General features: G+C 52.3%; 1 protein-coding gene across 4 annotated transcripts in view; it reads right to left on the bottom strand.

The window, feature by feature from the left end:
- NBEAL2 (neurobeachin like 2) overlaps positions 1 to 16,778 on the bottom strand; it is a 180,599-nt gene that overhangs the window by 146,568 nt on the left and 17,253 nt on the right. For 2 of the 4 annotated variants that reach the window (XM_075126075.1, XM_075126074.1), the window contains exon 1: positions 8,854 to 8,936. The exons of 1 other annotated variant lie outside the window; for it this stretch is intronic. In XM_075126075.1, coding sequence (XP_074982176.1) covers positions 8,854 to 8,928 — 75 coding nt within the window. In that variant the 5' untranslated portion in view covers positions 8,929 to 8,936. Of the gene's footprint in view, positions 1 to 8,853; positions 8,938 to 16,778 lie in introns of those variants that run through there. One more of the 4 variants, XM_075126069.1, reaches the window with a different exon arrangement.

Genomic DNA, 16,778 nt, shown 5'->3' with positions numbered 1-16,778 from the left:
TCAGCCTCAGCTCACTGTGCCATGGGCGCAATGCTCCGGGCGGCGAACTCTTGCCGGGCAGCACAGCTGCAGCGCCCGGCCTGACCCGGCGCTCTGTGCTGCACGGCGGCATGGCTGGCTCCAGCTGGGCAGCGCGGCTGCCTCTCCTGGTGCTCTGGACGGCACGGCTATAGCTCCACCAGCCACCGGTGCTCCAGGCAGCGCGGTAAAGGGGCAGGGAGCGAGGGGGGTCGGATAGAGGGCAGGGGAGTTCAGGATGGTGGTGGTCAGAGAGCGGTGGTGTGGATAAGGGTTGGGGCAGTCAGAGGGCGGGGAACAGGGGGGTTGGATGGGGGAGGGGTCCCGGGCGGGCAGTCAGGAAGGAGGGGGGATTGGATGGGACGGCGGGTGGGGGGGCAGCAGTCAGGGGCAGGGGTTCTAGCGGCAGTCAGGGAGGAGTGGTTGGATGGGGCAGGGGTCCCGGGGGTGGGGGGGGTGGAAGTCAAGAATGAGAGGAGGGCTTGGATGGGGCGGCAGGGGGCAGGGAGGGGTTGGATGGGGCAGGAGTCCCGGGGGAGCCATCAGGAGCCAAGAATGGGGGCGGGGGGGTCAGATGGGGGCAGGGGCCGGATCACAACTGGCTGTTTGGGAAGGCACAGCCTCCCCTAACCGGCCCTCCATACAATTTTGGAAACTCAAGGTGGCCCTCAGGCCAAAAAAAGTTTGCCCGCCCCTGGTCTAGGAGCTCAGAGCCCGGCAGGTCCTCTCACTCCTTTGCAACCCGATGTTTGAGTTAGCACCGAGCAAATCCAAGCGGGCGCTCGTATTTTTTCGTTTGAGACAACGTGGGCTGGTAAGAGGACAGGGCTCTAGGTCACATCCAGCGGTAGAGCCAGGGAGAACCTCTGAATACGTATTGGTTTCTCACAACATACAGTTCTCGGCTCTAACCCTCACCTGCACAAATGCAAGTAACACTACATAGGAAGGGCTGTAGGAGGTGGGGTGGGGGGATATCGTGCATGGACAGTTTAAGTGGACTGTGAGCTCTCTGGGAGTAGAACCATCGCTTATGCTCTGCAGAGCGGACGGTTCTTGGGGTACCCAGGTCTGCGAGTCACCTTCGTACCCCACTGCCTCTAGCCATCCTGGGCGGGTCTACCACCACCAGCCTCTTCGCCACTCAAGCCCTCTCCTCGGGTCTACGCCAGTCCTGCCTTTGCCTTGCGGGTTAACATTGGGTGCACCTCGGTCCTGAAGTCGCTTTGAATTGTTCCTCTAGGACATCCAGCCCCAGACACTGGCCACACAAATCTTAGATCCTCTGCCCCCAAAGGAGCATACCCCAGTTTACTAGTTTTATCTGAAGTCACCACTCTGTAAAAGTCACACGAACGCTTCAAACAATAGCGAAGTTCTTAAAGAACGAATTGAGAGTTAACTAGAAACAGGGGAGTGGTGGAAACAAGTGGTTACGATACCAAACCCATACCACATGAACCGGGGGCTACATTTGCTAGAAGTTACCTTTCCTAGCTATGGAAGTAGCTTTTCCATAAAGCATGCTTTCAGTAGAAATACATTACCTGTACATATATCTCGCAATGATTTTGAATCTTGGCAAGTTACAAGCTTTCTATAGACCCCTTACATGTTACTTTCTATGGAAAGATACCGTACAAGCTGTGTTTGGTGTGGTGAGTTTGTCCGGTCTGAAGCAAGTTGTTTGCAAAGAACAGGGGACTCTTTGCCAAAGAGCTTGTGTTACCAAGCATACTGATGGCATCCAATAAATATCAGTATGCATACATCCCTGTAACCCTAGAACCTGAGAAGCCTATTGCACCTACAACATTAAAGCATCATTTTAATGGCCTATTCATAAGCTATAGGAAAAAAGCAAAAGCCGTTGAGTGCCAAAATATCCATTGGCTGGGTTATTCTCAAGGACAAAGAGCCTTGCTTTGGCAACAGGTGCTGTATTCTAGGACAATCAAAACAGGACAGCCAACACAAAGCCAACAAACAATTGTCAAAGACAGGCCTCTGGAAACCCACTTCTCATAGGCAAGAGATGCTTTGGTTGTGTACATACAAGAAGAAGAAAAAATAGACAGAGAAGTCAATTTCAGAATGGGGCATGCCTTGTTTAAATAGCCCTCTCTTTATTATTAATGGATGCAAAGAAATTAGACAGGTTCATGGAGGATAGGTCCATCAATGGCTACTAGCCAGAAGGGTGAGGGATGTTACCTCATGCTCTGGGTGACCCTAAACCTCCAACTGGCACTGACCGCTGTCAGAGACAGGATCCTGTGCTCAAAGGACCATTGGTCTGACCCAGTATGGCCGTTCTTCTGTTCTGTATCCACAGTGATTCTGTCGCCCCTACTTCCATTGAGTAGTACCGTAAGTCCTCGATTTTCCTCCCCCATTGACTATTCCAGCAATAAGGTCCTACTCATTGCATCACAGAGGTACATAAAGTCATGAGTGGTGTGGAGAAAGTGAATAAGGAAAAGTTATTTATTTGTTCCCATAATATAAGAACTAGGGGCCACCAAATTAAATTAATGGTTAGCAGATTTAAAACAAATAAAAGGAAGTTCTTCTTCACTCAGCCAACCTGTGGAACTCCTTGCCTGAGGAGGCTGTGAAGGCTAGGACTATAACAGGGTTTAAAAAGAGAACTGGATAAATTCATGGAGGTTAAGTCCATTAATGGCTATTAGCCAGGATGGGTAAGGAATGGTGTCCCTAGCCTCTGTTTGTCAGAGGGTGGAGATGGATGGCAGGAGAGAGATCAATAGATCATTACCTGTTAAGTTCACTCCCTCTGGGGCACCTGGCATTGGCCACTGTCGGTAGACAAGATACTGGGCTGGATGGACCTTTGGTCTGACCCAGTATGGCCGTTCTTATGTTCTTACTCACCATCTGACTGTATATTTCATAGCTGGAGGGGTGGCGGGAGGTGGGGGAATCAGTCTCTAAATACGATACCCCGAAAGTATGGAAGAAGAAATCCTGAGTAATTTCAGAGATTTTAGTCAAAAGAACAGTAGCACAAACCGAAATCCTTTTACACTGAGGAGTGGCATCACCTTAAAAGTTACTTTCCACACCTCACCTAGTGGGGGTGGAGCGCAAAGGGGGTTATATTTACTACTGTGAAAAGTGGCAAGAAACGCAAGAGAAAGTTACTAATGAATCATCGAATCCCACGAACAGCCCATCATTACCGAAACAGGTAATGTTAGACATTGCCAGAAATCCACCCTCCAGGAACATTAGCCCAAAACTCGCAGTCAAAGAAGGCAGAGGGCTTTTCCAGGAGGATCCTGGTGCCGCACCATCCACAAACGCTGCTGGATTCTCCCAGGTCGCCCCAGCTTTGCTACCTGCTGCCGCAGGCTCAGCATGAACAGGGCACGCACTGGCAGGGACTCGAGTGGCTTGTGTTACATTCCGGTGAGACACAATGCAAGTGCAACAGCTTCCATACCATCCTCGCTAACAGCGCTGACGGGACAAAAAGAGAGGGAAGTCTCTGTGTCACGAGGAGTTTCCAACGAATCAATTTTTTGTTTGGTTAGAAATTCTGTAACCGATGAAATGTGTTCCAGTTAGTGTGGGGGGGTGGAGGGCTGGCTCACGTTTTTACTCCCCACTGGCAAATGGGGGTGGGGGTGAAGATGTGTGAAAATGAAAGTGGTTCTCTCCCACACGCTTTTTTTGTAATTAATATTTTGCACTAAAAAAAATTTTGATCCAAAATTGGGGGGTGGGGGAAAGAGTATTTTCCATCCCCCCAAAAAGTCACGGGAAAGTTTTTGGTCACCTCAGGTACTGAACACTAGCTTCGGTACCGTTCTGCCACGATCAACCTCACTGACAAGTGTTGACTATTCAAGGAGACCCCAACACTATGTGCTTCGGTTTCCTAGATCCTCCAATTTCCCATTTTCCCTGTTTGGTCCCTGCAGGCTGTCGGCCTGTCACCCCCTGCCCAGGAAGGACCAATGCCTGCTCTGACCCTTTCCTTCCCAGCCTGGTTTTGATCTTCACACAGATTCAGAGCAACCCACAAGCCATGTCCCTAATCAAAGGAGGCTGCCCATGCCCCTTGCATCTCTCCCCCCGCTCCAATGCCAGGCACAGGACAAGCCACGCTGCATCCTGCAGCTCTTCCCTTCAACTAAGTTCTTTTAGCCCTTTATAGGAATCCCCTGATGCAGCTGGGTCTGAGCATCCCAGGCCCAAACTCCTGTTCTGAAAAAAAGGCAACGTTTCCCAGCAGGGCTGGCTGCCCCCAGGCCTTAATGTGCAGGGCAGACATAGAGCCTGGGCTGAGAGGGTGACTCCGCTTTGAGTCCAAGCCCCCTCGCTGTGTACACACAAAGCTGTGACTTGGGTCAGCAAGCACTCAGCTCCTCAGTTCTAGGTCCCTGGGGGAGCCAGAGCTCGAGTCCCACTGCGACTTGTGTCCAAGGCCGGGCATTTTGCAGGGTGGAGACAGTTCAAGCTGCAGACAGGAGTCAGGTGGTCTGCGTAGTGCAGTATGGGTGTCTTAGCATGGCTGAAACACCGGGGTCCAGTAACCATAAACCCAGGTTTCTGATGCAGTGGGGACACAAGCACAGGCTTGGACACACCAGGTCTATAGTCTCAGGCTTAGTGTGGAGCGTAGACATGCCCAAAAAGGACAAAGCACCTTGTTACAGTCCCCACATACCTGCTCTTGATTAACTGGCCACTTCCCCGTGAACGGTCTCTTACAACGGTTGAGGGTGAGAACTACCTATGCTAAACAATCTGCTCCACCTTGCCTTTAGCTGTCAGGCTGACTGCATTTCCCAGCCCTGAAGAACAGCTCCGTGCAGCTCGAAAACTTGTCTCTCTCCCCAGCAGAAGTTGGTCCATCCACCTTGATTATGCCATTTAGCTAAATCCTTGACCGCTCCTGCCAGGTACATGCCAGTGCCAATCTAGCTGCCCATCAGCACAGTTTGGGATGCCATAGAAAGTCGAATGCCAGCATATTTTCACTATTTCTCCCCACAGCACGCTTGGTTTTGCCACATTGGCTAAATCAGTGAGCTGCTAGAGACTCAAAGGCAGACGTGCATGAAGGGCTGGATGGGGCAGCAGCAACTGGTACATGAGCAATACTGAATCGCTGTGGAAAAAATCTTGATCTGAAGTTCTGAGTTTCATTCAGCGGGCCCTTGTGGCCAAGAAGCTGGATATGAGTCAGCAGTGTGCCCTTGTTGCCAAGGCGGCCAATGGCATTTTGGGGTGTATAAGTAGGGGCATAGCCAGCAGATCGAGGGACGTGATCGTTCCCCTCTAGTCGACATTGGTGAGGCCTCATCTGGAGTACTGTGTCCAGTTTTGGGCCCCACACTTCAAGAAGGATGTGGATAAATTGGAGAGAGTCCAGCGAAGGGCAACAAAAATGATTAGGGGTCTGGAACACATGAGTTATGAGGAGAGGCTGAGGGAGCTGGGATTGTTTAGCCTGCAGAAGAGAAGAATGAGGGGGGATTTGATAGCTGCTTTCAACTACCTGAAAGGGGGTTCCAAAGAGGATGGCTCTAGACTGTTCTCAATGGTATCAGATGACAGAACGAGGAGTAATGGTCTCAAGTTGCAGTGGGGGAGGTTTAGGTTGGATATTAGGAAAAACTTTTTCACTAAGAGGGTGGTGAAACACTGGAATGCGTTACCTAGGGAGGTGGTAGAATCTCCTTCCTTAGAGGTTTTTAAGGTCAGGCTTGACAAAGCCCCGGCTGGGATGATTTAACTGGGAATTGGTCCTGCTTCGAGCAGGGGGTTGGACTAGATGACCTTCTGGGGTCCCTTCCAACCCTTATATTCTATGATTCTATGATTCCCCCCCCCTCCTTTTTATTGTGACATTGTCTCTCCAGCACATGCATCTGGCCTACTCCCTACTACAAGCCTTACAAGAAACCACCACCTACACACGCCACAAGCAGCAAGGCAAATGTTTACATAGGCCTGCTAAGCTAAGGAAAAGGAGGGGCCAGGGAATCTCACTTGTTTCCCCAGAAGCGGGAAAAGCACCCTAACATCAAAGACAGATTGGAGCGAGTTCAGAGAAAAGACAAGAATGATTTAAGGCATATACTTTCCAATCTTTTAAAGGGAGAGATTGAGCTCCGTGAATCTATTTAGTTGAACAAAAAAGTTAAGGGGCGACTTGATCCCAGCTAATGGGCTCTTCAGTCTACCAGACAAAAGTCTAGCAAGATCCAATGTCTGGAAGATGAAGCTAAACAAATTCAAAGAAGAAATAAGGCGTACTTTTAAAAAACGAAGAGTGAGGGTGATTAACCACTGAAATAATTTACCAAGGGTTGTGGCAGATTCTCCATCACTGGCCATTTGTAAATCAAGAGTGGATGTTTTTCTAAAATACATGCTCTGGTTCAAACAGGAATTAATTCAGGGATGTTCTACGGCCTGTATTATACAGGAGCTCAGAGGACACTTCTGCCTTTAAAATCTATAACGAATAAAAGACACTAGATGCTGAAGGTCTCCTTAATATAGAGGACCAAGGTGTAACAAGATCCAATGGCTGGATGCAGAAATCAGCAGAGATTAAACTGGAAGCAGGGTGCTTTTTTCCCCCCTAAAGCCTGAGAGGGTAATTAACCAGTAGAACAGCTGAAAGGCAAGTTACAGTAGTTAAGGCAAAAAGAAAAGGAGTACTTGTGGCACCTTAGAGACTAACCAATTTATTTGAGCATGAGCTTTCGTGAGCTACAGCTCACTTCATCGGATGCATACCGTGGAAACTGTAGCAGACTTTATATACACACAGAGATCATGAAACAATACCTCCTCCCACCCCACTGTCCTACTGGTAATAGATGAGCTATTACCAGCAGGAGAGTGAGTTTGTGTGTGTATGGGGGTGGGGGGGATGTGAGAAAACCTGGATTTGTGCAGGAAATAGCCCGACTTGATTATGTAAAGAGTTGTCACTTTGGATGGGCTAGCACCAGCAGGAGAGTGAATTTGTGTGGAGGGTGAGAAAACCTGGATTTGTGCTGGAAATGGCCCACTTGATGATCACTTTAGATAAGCTATTACCAGCAGGACAGTGGGGTGGGAGGAGGTATTGTTTCATATTCTCTGTGTGTATATAAAGTCTGCTGCAGTTTCCACGGTATGCATCTGATGAAGTGAGCTGTAGCTCACGAAAGCTCATGCTCAAATAAATTGGTTAGTCTCTAAGGTGCCACAAGTACTCCTTTTCTTTTTGCGAATACAGACTAACACGGCTGTTCCTCTGAAACCAGTAGTTAAGGCATTCCTTTGCGAAAACTGTGTTCCTGCTTTCCTGCCACGTTGTCCCCACAAAGGGATTAAACCAGAAGCCCAGAGAGCCCACAGCTTTGGTGAAGGATATAAGCGACCTGGGAGGTCTCAGTTTTTGGGGTCCAAGGTGGCAGCACTCCATGTCCCAAGGAAGGGCATGAGAGAAAAGGTCCGAGTCCAGGAGCGTGCCCTGGACCCCACAGCTAGAAACAGTGAATACACCAGACCCACTTGGCTTGGAAGCATATGAAACCCAGAGACTGGGTCCATCGCAGCCGACTGGGAACTGTGGATTACTGGGCTGCAATCATAACAGTCCCTCCTGCCTTAGGATCTGCTGATCTCTGAAAACAGCTCTCTCGCCCACGCTCACACAAATTAGAACTACACCTTAAAGCCCAGACTTGTCTTCCCTCACGAGAGATCGCTGCATTTCGTGACGCTGCGGTAAGACCGGGGAGGGGAGAGCCACAGCTGTGGGAACATGATGCAATACAACGTCTGAAGACCGGTGCTTGGTACCCTGATTTATTCCTTCCTTCCCTGCGGGAAGCAGCTCTCTCTGCAGTCACAAGGAAAAGTCTGCTGTGCCTGGTTTTGGTTCATCCCATGCAGGCTGGGGACCCGGTCTCCACAGAGACCAGCATGTCTGGATTAAAGAGAAGCATTCACGACGCCAGCATCTCAAGACCCTGAGCTGTATCCCCAACTTGACCTTAGATGAAAAAGCTCATAAAAACGACAAGAGTGGTGCTTCGAGCCCTCTGGCATCATCAATCTAGAGCTAGAACATTGAGGCCAATAAATAAAGACAGCTAAATACTTCAGACTATATCTCCCCCCTCTGGTGAGGAAGCAGAGGCAGGCTGGAGTTAAGAAATCACAAGTGAGCTGTGGCTCACGAAAGCTCATGCTCAAATAAATTGGTTAGTCTCTAAGGTGCCACAAGTACTCCTTTTCTTTTTGCGAATACAGACTAACACGGCTGTTCCTCTGAAACCTGACATTTCTGTCTGAAATTTTCACACCATAACTTTTGTTGTGCTACCCCTCTGTGGAAGAGATTAGAACAGTCTGTTTGCTTTGCGCATTTGACAGCTCTACAGGTTTTCTGGGTCTTAAATATATTAAATAATTTTGAGATTAGGCTTGGTGGAATTAGATTTTATATATATATATATAATTGAGGGATAATATCAACTTTTACACATTTTTTTTAGTTTTGTCTATTGACATTTTCACAGTTGTAGGAAATTAGAGGTGGCCAGACAACGAAAGATGTTGATTCACAAAGTGAAAGCTCCATAAACCATTAACATCACATGTCAAAATATACCAAGTCGATATCCTTAAAACCACTCATCTGTTTTTACTATTCATTCGCTAGTCCATTTGTAACAAACCTAATTCAAAAGTCTAAATCACTAGCTTTCGCCCACAAAGTCTTACTTTGCTTATCTGTATATTTTGATCATCAATGGAAATATTTTGCAGCTTGCGTAGGGTGAAATCTAGATTTACCGACAAAAATTGAATCCTTCCCAGCCTAGAGATCATCTTGAGTGCTCTTACACACAGCACGCACGTCCGGTACATATCACTCTTGGTTGAGTCATCAACGTTTTCGACCCACTCTCGGGGCAATAAACCTTTAAAGAATGAAGTCACATTTAGATACAGGCTACTTGATAACGCGACGTAAATAAATATGCATTTATTGTCTCTCTCAATCATTCCGTTGCTAACGAACAAAGCGTGAGACAGCACATTAAAGTCCCCTCACTCTGTCAGGAGCTGGAGAGCTAAGGATGTGGATAACTTATCCTTTTTGTAGGTTTGCGTTGTCACTATAACTTTCACGGTCACCTGTGCGCTGTAGGAGACTGACGTGCAGCACCGAGACATGATCTTGATTTGGACTAAGACAACACAGCCCCAGGGATGGCTCCCACTGGACATTCATCCAAGGGCTCCCACCACAGTATGAAGGCACTTTGCCAGAGGAGCATAACTGTGGTAAGAGGACAATGCACGAGTTGGCCAGCAAGGAGGACAGTCAGCCTAGGTCAAGGCTACGTTCCATAAAAGTGACTAATTGCACTGAAGGGCTGGGGAAGATAGAGGAACGGGAGGTTGAGCCACCGTCTCCACTGTGCCATGCCCCATCAGTGGGGGAACCTGGTAAGGACTGAACAGAGCGCGCCAAAAAACTTCCTCCCCAGCCAGCAGGGGCTCGGCACGAGAACAGAATCTCACATGGGGGTGGGGGGACAGAGCTTGAGCTCTCCCTCCTAAACAGCTTGGAGGCACCATAAAGGTCTTTGCACCCCCCTGCGCTCATCTGAGCCTCGTGATGTTGACCAGGACCATAGGCTCAGAAGAACGCCTGAAATGTCCCAAGTGACCATCTTATTCTGCTGCAGATCTCCCACCCAGCTTCCTAGCCCTGGGAAGTTTGGAGGAGGACACTTGGCCATCACCAAAGGGCCCTTTTGCCCCAGTGTCTCTGCTGTGCTCCTCACCCCGGTGCCACGCCTCCACCGCCACCTATGCCAGGTGACCACCACCTATGGGAACAGCAGACTCCTACCAGCCCAGGGCAGGAGAGCAGCTGCCAAGGAGCCAGCAGCCTGTCTGTTCCCTGGAAGCCACAATACCTTCCTGGAGCAAAGTTGAGATTTGGGCAGGTCCCAGCCATGCGTGGCGGCTCTTGACTCCTGCCCCATGCTGTGTGACCCCCCCAGATCTCTCCCACCGCCCTGCCTCCCTGTCCAACTCCAGGCCAGCTCGGGACAAGAGATGGGAAGAGCCAGCTCTAGGAACTGGACTTTCCCCCCATGCAACAGCAGGGGCTCCTTCAGATCTCACAAGCAGCTTTCCCCACAGCCCAGCCCCATTGACCCACGCCCAAACACTTGCACCAGAGCTTCCTGTTAGCTGGGTCTCTGCTCACGCCTCCACTGTTGGCCAATTGGATCAGACACAGACTTCGCAGCTGCAGCAAGCTCAGGGTAGGTGGGGACGCATCACCTTGGCCACTCTGGTCAATACACAGACAAGAGCTCCCTCCCGAACCAACAGCCACACGAAGGGCCCAGCCCTGAGGCTTCTCTGCACCAGCTTCAGCTGCATTCCTGTGGAGCAGCGAGGCTGAGTCTGCAGCCATGGGCGCTGTTTGGGTCTGTCTGTACGTTCGATCCTGGGGGCAGCCAGAGAGGGGTCAGCTTACCTCCTGCCTAGGCTCCGCTGAGACTTGCTGCAAGCCCCATGGGTTCAGCCAAACCTCAGCGAGGTTTAATTAGGGAGAATCATTGGCTGGGCTCTGCAGGGAGATACCAGGGCCCCCCCAAACCCTCAACCCCTCACTCAGGATCTCTTTGAAAACAGCGAGGACCTTGATCAGCTTCTGCAGCTCAACATACTCCTCTCAAAGAGACCCCCAGCAGCTTGAATGGGGTTTAACTTCCCCGGGAGTTGGACCGGGGGGTAGGAGGGGAGAGTTGCTTCTTACCAGGCTAATGAGCAGAGAAACACGCTCCCCCCGGCCCCTGTTTCTGGAGCGGCTCTGGGCCGGTGCTTTCACAGCAAAGCTGGGGAGAGCCTTGCACAGCACATCACCCACTTGTGGTGCTGCATCCCTGGGTCCCACCGGGGCAGGGATGTAAAGGAGGAAGGGTGAAGCAACATTACATTTAATGGTGTAGACAAGCACCTGCAGGGCGTGACCCCCGAGGAGAGGGAGGGGCTATCGAGGGCAGTACAAGGGGAGAGGACTAGGAAGAATCCCATTTCGAAGAAGGGAAGTTTAGGGCGAGGGGCAGGAAGGAATGGGTATTAGACAATGGCCTGGTTCCCCCAAGGGACAGCATCAGACGGGCAGAAGGGGCTTTGCCATTGTCGGGACCTGCACTTAGAGCTCACTGTTGATTTCGGCGCTGTAACGACTCAGTCTTTAATTCGCTGCTCCCTGTTAACTGTATTACAGCAGCCCCGGGGTGCCTGCTGCGCGAGGCTCTGTATGAACATAACTGCCCTTGCCCCGAAGGGACTACAGTCTAAGAGCCAAGACAGGGTGGGAGGGGAAACTGAGTCATGGAGGAACGCGACTTGCTCAATGTCATAGCCAGGAACAGAAGCCAGTTCTCTGAACACCTAGCCCAGCGCCCTACCCACTAGGCCACGCGGCTCTCGGCCTGAATCATCATAGTCCCTCCCCCACAGCGTTTCTCCAAGGGAAGCCTGCTCCCCACCACACACACACCCCGCCCCGCCCGGCGGAGCTGGGGAGAACTGCGTCACTGCTGTGCGTGAAGTCAGTAGCTCCCCACCCCGGCACATCCCCACACCGGCACAGCTGCTTTAGCCAACCAGAGACCAGGCAGAACCGTGGAAATGCCGCAGCACCCGCAGCTGGAAAACACGCCCTCTCCCTGCCTGTCGATCCATCGGGGAGGTGTCACCCACAGTGACGTCTGGTCAGAAATAACCGTCTCACGTGGTGGCTGCTCCCCAGGAACCAGGGGAGAGGAGATACACAAGAGCCTTGGCAGAGAGAGGAAGGAAGGGGCTAGGGAGGCCGGTGGAGAGGGGCCGCATGTGAGCAATGACTCCGGCTGTGTGGGGTGGGGAGATAGAGGGTGGAACAAAGGGGTGGAGTGGATGAACATATTCCACGTTAGAAGGGCACCAGTCACAGCTGACCACCAGGCTGGTTCCCGGGATACATGCCGACCGCACGGCTAAAGGTGCCCTCTGAGAGTCTGCAGAACGTACAAAGCCAGCCAATAACCTTGAGCTCCCTGGGCGGAGAGGAGCAGGGGCTGATAACACGACGGGGAAGGAGAACGGGTTTGCAAGGCGGCTAACTCCTTGGCACCTGGAGCCAGTGCGCGGACAAGGCAGGCTGCAGGGAAGGGCTAGTTAATGCCCCGGCACTATTTGTGCTTAAGAGAAGTGGCAGCAGAGGTCCGAGCAAGGTGGGAAGAGGCGAGCGGCTCCGAAAGGACGGAGGCTGTATCCCTCCAGAGCACATCCTTAACGGGCTTCGCCTCCCCCACAACTCCAGCAAGGGGGATTCACTCCACTTTACACAGAGGGTTCGTGGGGCATGGAGAGAGGACGGGACATGCCAGGTGACCTAACAGGTCAGTGGCAATGCCAGGAACAGATCCCAGGCCTTAAAACCTACCGATGGATTTGTCCTCTCCCTGTATAGCAGGGTATTATTTCTGTTCTGAGGTCCCAGCCTGCGCCCCACTGTCCTAGGCAACGCTCATACCTGACAGACAGAGTCTCGGCCCCAAAGAGCTCACAGGCTAGATATAGGATGAGGCAGAGATAACAAACGGGGGGAGGGGGAGGTCAACAGAATCACAGGGTTGGAAGGACCTCAAGAGGTCACCTGGTCCAGGTAGCTGAATAAGGAGATGACGTCCCAGCACTCCCACCGCCCAGCAAACGGTGGCTGAAAGGGGACCACGTGGCAGCCCTCCAGACCATTATAGGGAGCTCTACCCACGCACAGGGAGCCACATGGGCAGAAGTGCCAAGGTGCTCGAGGGAGAACAGGACAGGGCCTGACAGCTTAGCTCCCCATGCAGACAGAAGACGACGTCACAGAGTTTCAAGTCACTCAAGAACAGCCCAGCTCAGAACAGCGAAAGGAAATGCCTCCCAGGGTGTGTCCAGACAGCCATTTGCGGGGTTGGGCTGCAAGAAGGATCTGCTGGAACAGACAGCACCGGACACCAAGATAGTGACCAAACAGTAACTTGCATTTATACAGCACCTCTATCCCAAGGGATTGCAAAGCGCTTTACGCGAACTACACACAAACCAGGCTCACTGACAAATTGTAGGACAGCACACGACCCAGCAGCTTGGGATTGGAAGTGGAGGGTGCCCGTTCTCACAGCTATTTCTTTTGATACTTTTTAAATAAAACGCAGAGTTACAACACAACATTAACACACTACTGTGTACAATGCTCCTTACTTATTCAGGGGCTAGTTAATAGCCAGAATCGTTAGCCAGGATCGTTAGCTCACTGGCTGGGGAGAGCTGAGTACACTTGAAAAGGATGACCAAGTTTCTAAATACCCGTCCTCTTTTTGGCCCTCCTCTTGAGATCCAAGGACCATTGAAACTGCAGGGGGATCATCGCTGGCCGGGGGTTAGGCCAGCAGGCTGTTAGCAGTCCCGTTCAAGAAAGGGCCAGAGAATCTTTAGAGACAAGAAAGCGGGGACCGTGGTCTTGCCTCATCTCATCTGAATGATGGCCCCCCTCCAGTATCGGAGCGCCCCCTTGCACCACGCTGCGGTATTGAGTCAGTGCTACCTTCCGGAGCACAGCACTGCCTACCACGCCCCCGGCAGCTCCGCTAAGGGTCATCGAGGTCTCCCACACAACTGCCGTCCAACCCAAGTCCCTCCAGCGGGGAGCTGAGCTGATCTCAGTTCTCAGCCTTCTCTTTACCAGAGTGGACCAGGACACACTGCAGTAGGTGGACTTTAACGTGAGGGACCTTCCAGGTAGCTCCCATATTTCAGCAGAGACGAGAGAACGGAGTCCAGTGTCTCCGTTCACACCATGCTGGGTTTCCGCACCTGCCGGGCGGAGCGGGTTCCCTTGCAGCAGTGCATGGCCAAGTCTGAATGCTTTCCAGACTAGACGCCTTCCAGACACCAAGGCCTGGAGCTCAGTTGCAGACCGATGGCTCAGGAAGCCGATATCCTGATGAGCCGAGGGAGAAGCGGGGGCTTGTTCCCGAGACAAGTCAGGGTGGAAAATGAGGGGGTTGACTGCAATTCTTAGCCAGTTTGCTTTCCTGCTGAGAAGTTTGCGTTTTCAACAAAAACCTGAATTCTGCTCAAACACCGACACTTCCTGCAGACGGTGCCGTTCTCGTGATGGAAAAACCATTTCAAGGCCAATGCCGCGGCCAGCTCCAGCCAGATGCAGCTCAGCGCAGGCCTCCCTTCCTCGGCACCTGCTCTCATCAAAACCAATTCTCCTTTCCCTGCAATGTCCACAGAGGAGCCTCCCCAGCACACCTGTATGGAACGTCCTTGTCTAGGGCAGTGGTCTCCAAAGTGGGGTGCGCGCACCCCAGGGGCTGAGCTAGAGGATCCTAGGGGGTGCGCGGCAGGACGGCACTCCGCCGTTTTCTTTCTTCGGCGGCAGTTCAGCATGCCTGCGGCACGTTTTCCCCTCTCCTTTCTTCGGTGGCACCATGGGGGTGAGCGATCCAAAAACTTTGGAGACCACTGGTCTAGGGGGCAGGGCCCTCTTCTCCCCAGGTTACTAATCTAACAGCTGCATTTTGGACAGAGCCTTTACACGAGTTGCAGCAGCATCTAGGAGCTGCAGCCGTGGGCCACAGTGGGCTGCTGGACAGAGTTAGGAAATGTGTGTGTAAGTGGATGAAGTTTTGAGGGCTGGTATCACTTCACTGGTAAAGTTACGCCCATGGCATCCTTCATCCCTTTACGAGTTTTAGGTACAGCCACCCTGTGGCAGACACCCTGGGTCAGCCAACCCATGCACGGCCCCCCCGCAAAAACAGCCCCAGGCGAGGGAATTCTGGCTTCAGACCACTGCAAGAGTAGGCGCAATGGGATTTTCAAATCCCCTCACAGAGCGAAGGCAACCCTGGTTTAACATCTTAGCGAGCTGGTGGTCCCCGCACATCAGCCAGCGGGTCAGTAACCATTCTGGGGCAGTACCCCCAGCCCCCTGCTTTATAGTCCCCCGGAGCGGAACAGTTTCACTTATGCCCGGCAGGTAAGCTGGCTCCTTTGCCATCACCCTGGGGCCCTGGCAGGCTGCCCTGCTCTCCAAATCTCCCAGACCACCACTCAGGATGTAATCACAAGAGTTGCATCCTATTTCCAGGCCTGCCCTTCCCTGAGCTGGGAGCACTCCTCCTCCCTGCCCAGCAGGCAGCCACGGGCCTCAGTCACTTGTCCTCCCCCGCAACATTTCCAGCTGGGTCAGATCCTCTCCCCAATTTACCAGCTCCAAACAGTGGTTCTTAAAGGGGCCACACCCCAGTCACCCACAGCCCTTAAAGGGGCAGACTGCCCTGTTCCAGTCTTGAGATACTGCTCCCCAAAGGAAGGGTCAAACACTACAGACAAGCATGCCCCTCACTCGTCCACCCACGGCACTCTGATGAGCAGAACGAAGGGGCGGGGGTTAGTTCATTTTAATTAGCAGAGCAAAGGCACCCCCAGTATGTTATCGTGGCCGCACCTGGACCCTCATTTAGGGGGTCAAGACTAGGCTGCAGCCCCCTGGGCACGCTGCGGGGATTCTAGCTGGTGCTCCATCACACAAAGCCCCTCCCAGCTGAAGGGCACTCTGAGGGGGAGAGCCAGGCAGGCACTCGGGAGGGTGTGTAGCACGTTTCTCGGTAAGTCTGGGCGAGCAGGGGAGAGGCGATGCCATGCCAACTGTGACGAAGTGGGACTGTTCTTAATGTTTCCTCTGAATAGAGTGGGGGTGCCTCAGTTTCCCCTAGGCAGTTCTTGGGTATCTAGGTGGTGGGGTAAGGGTGTATGATCATTTCAGAGCCCTAGAGGGCAGGTGTGTACAGGGGTCTGGACACAAAAAATGGCCGACACCCTGTTTCCTGGCAACTGATGGCCTGGCCCTTCCCCCCTGCAAGGTGAGAGCTAAAGGGTTGGAGAACAAAGGAATCAGGTGACCTCCTGGCCCAGGAAAGGAACAAAGCCCAGAGGAGGAGGGACTGGAGGGAGTTTCAGTTGGGGGCTGGCTGGGACATGGAGTGAAGTGCAGACGTGGTTGTCTGGCTCACTGCCCCCCAAAATGGACCCAGATGAGGGGTCCTGTTCTCTGCACCTGCAAGCTCTGTTTTAGACCATATTCTTGTCGTCTAATAAACCTCTGTTTTACTGGCTGGCTGAGAGTCACGTCTGACTGCGGAGTTGGGGTGCAGGACCCTCTGGCTTCCCCAGGAGCCCCGCCTGGGCGGACTCGCTGTGGGAAGCGTACGGAGGGGCAGAGGATGCTGAATGCTCCGAGGTCAGACCCAGAAAGGTGGAAGCTGTGTGAGCTTTGTGTCCTAAAGACAGGCTGCTCACAGAAAGGCGACTGCCCCAGAGTCCTGACTGGCTTCATGGGGAGCAGTTCCAGAGCATCGCCCTGGGACTCCGTGACACCAACGCGCAGACATGAGTGTCCAAATCAGTTACCCGTAGCGCTTATGGCGAGGACAGCAAAGACCGCGATCCGTCACCCATGTGTTTAGTTAACTGCTGCCGTATTTATAGGGGAATGACATGGTCCATGGGTCTGTCCTGGGGACATTAGCATCTCTCCACTAATATTTGTATCGCAACCTCAGAGAGCTAGTCCCAGGCAAACGCTGCCGACCCAGGGTGGTTAGCTCCCTGTCCTTCAGCTGGCTGTAGAGTAGGACCAT

This window comes from Caretta caretta, chromosome 2 (genome assembly GCF_965140235.1).
Source record: "Caretta caretta isolate rCarCar2 chromosome 2, rCarCar1.hap1, whole genome shotgun sequence".
Lineage (NCBI taxonomy): Eukaryota > Metazoa > Chordata > Testudines > Cheloniidae > Caretta > Caretta caretta.
The sequence above is the reverse complement of the archived record's forward strand: the minus strand, read 5'-3'. Positions and strand labels throughout refer to the sequence as shown.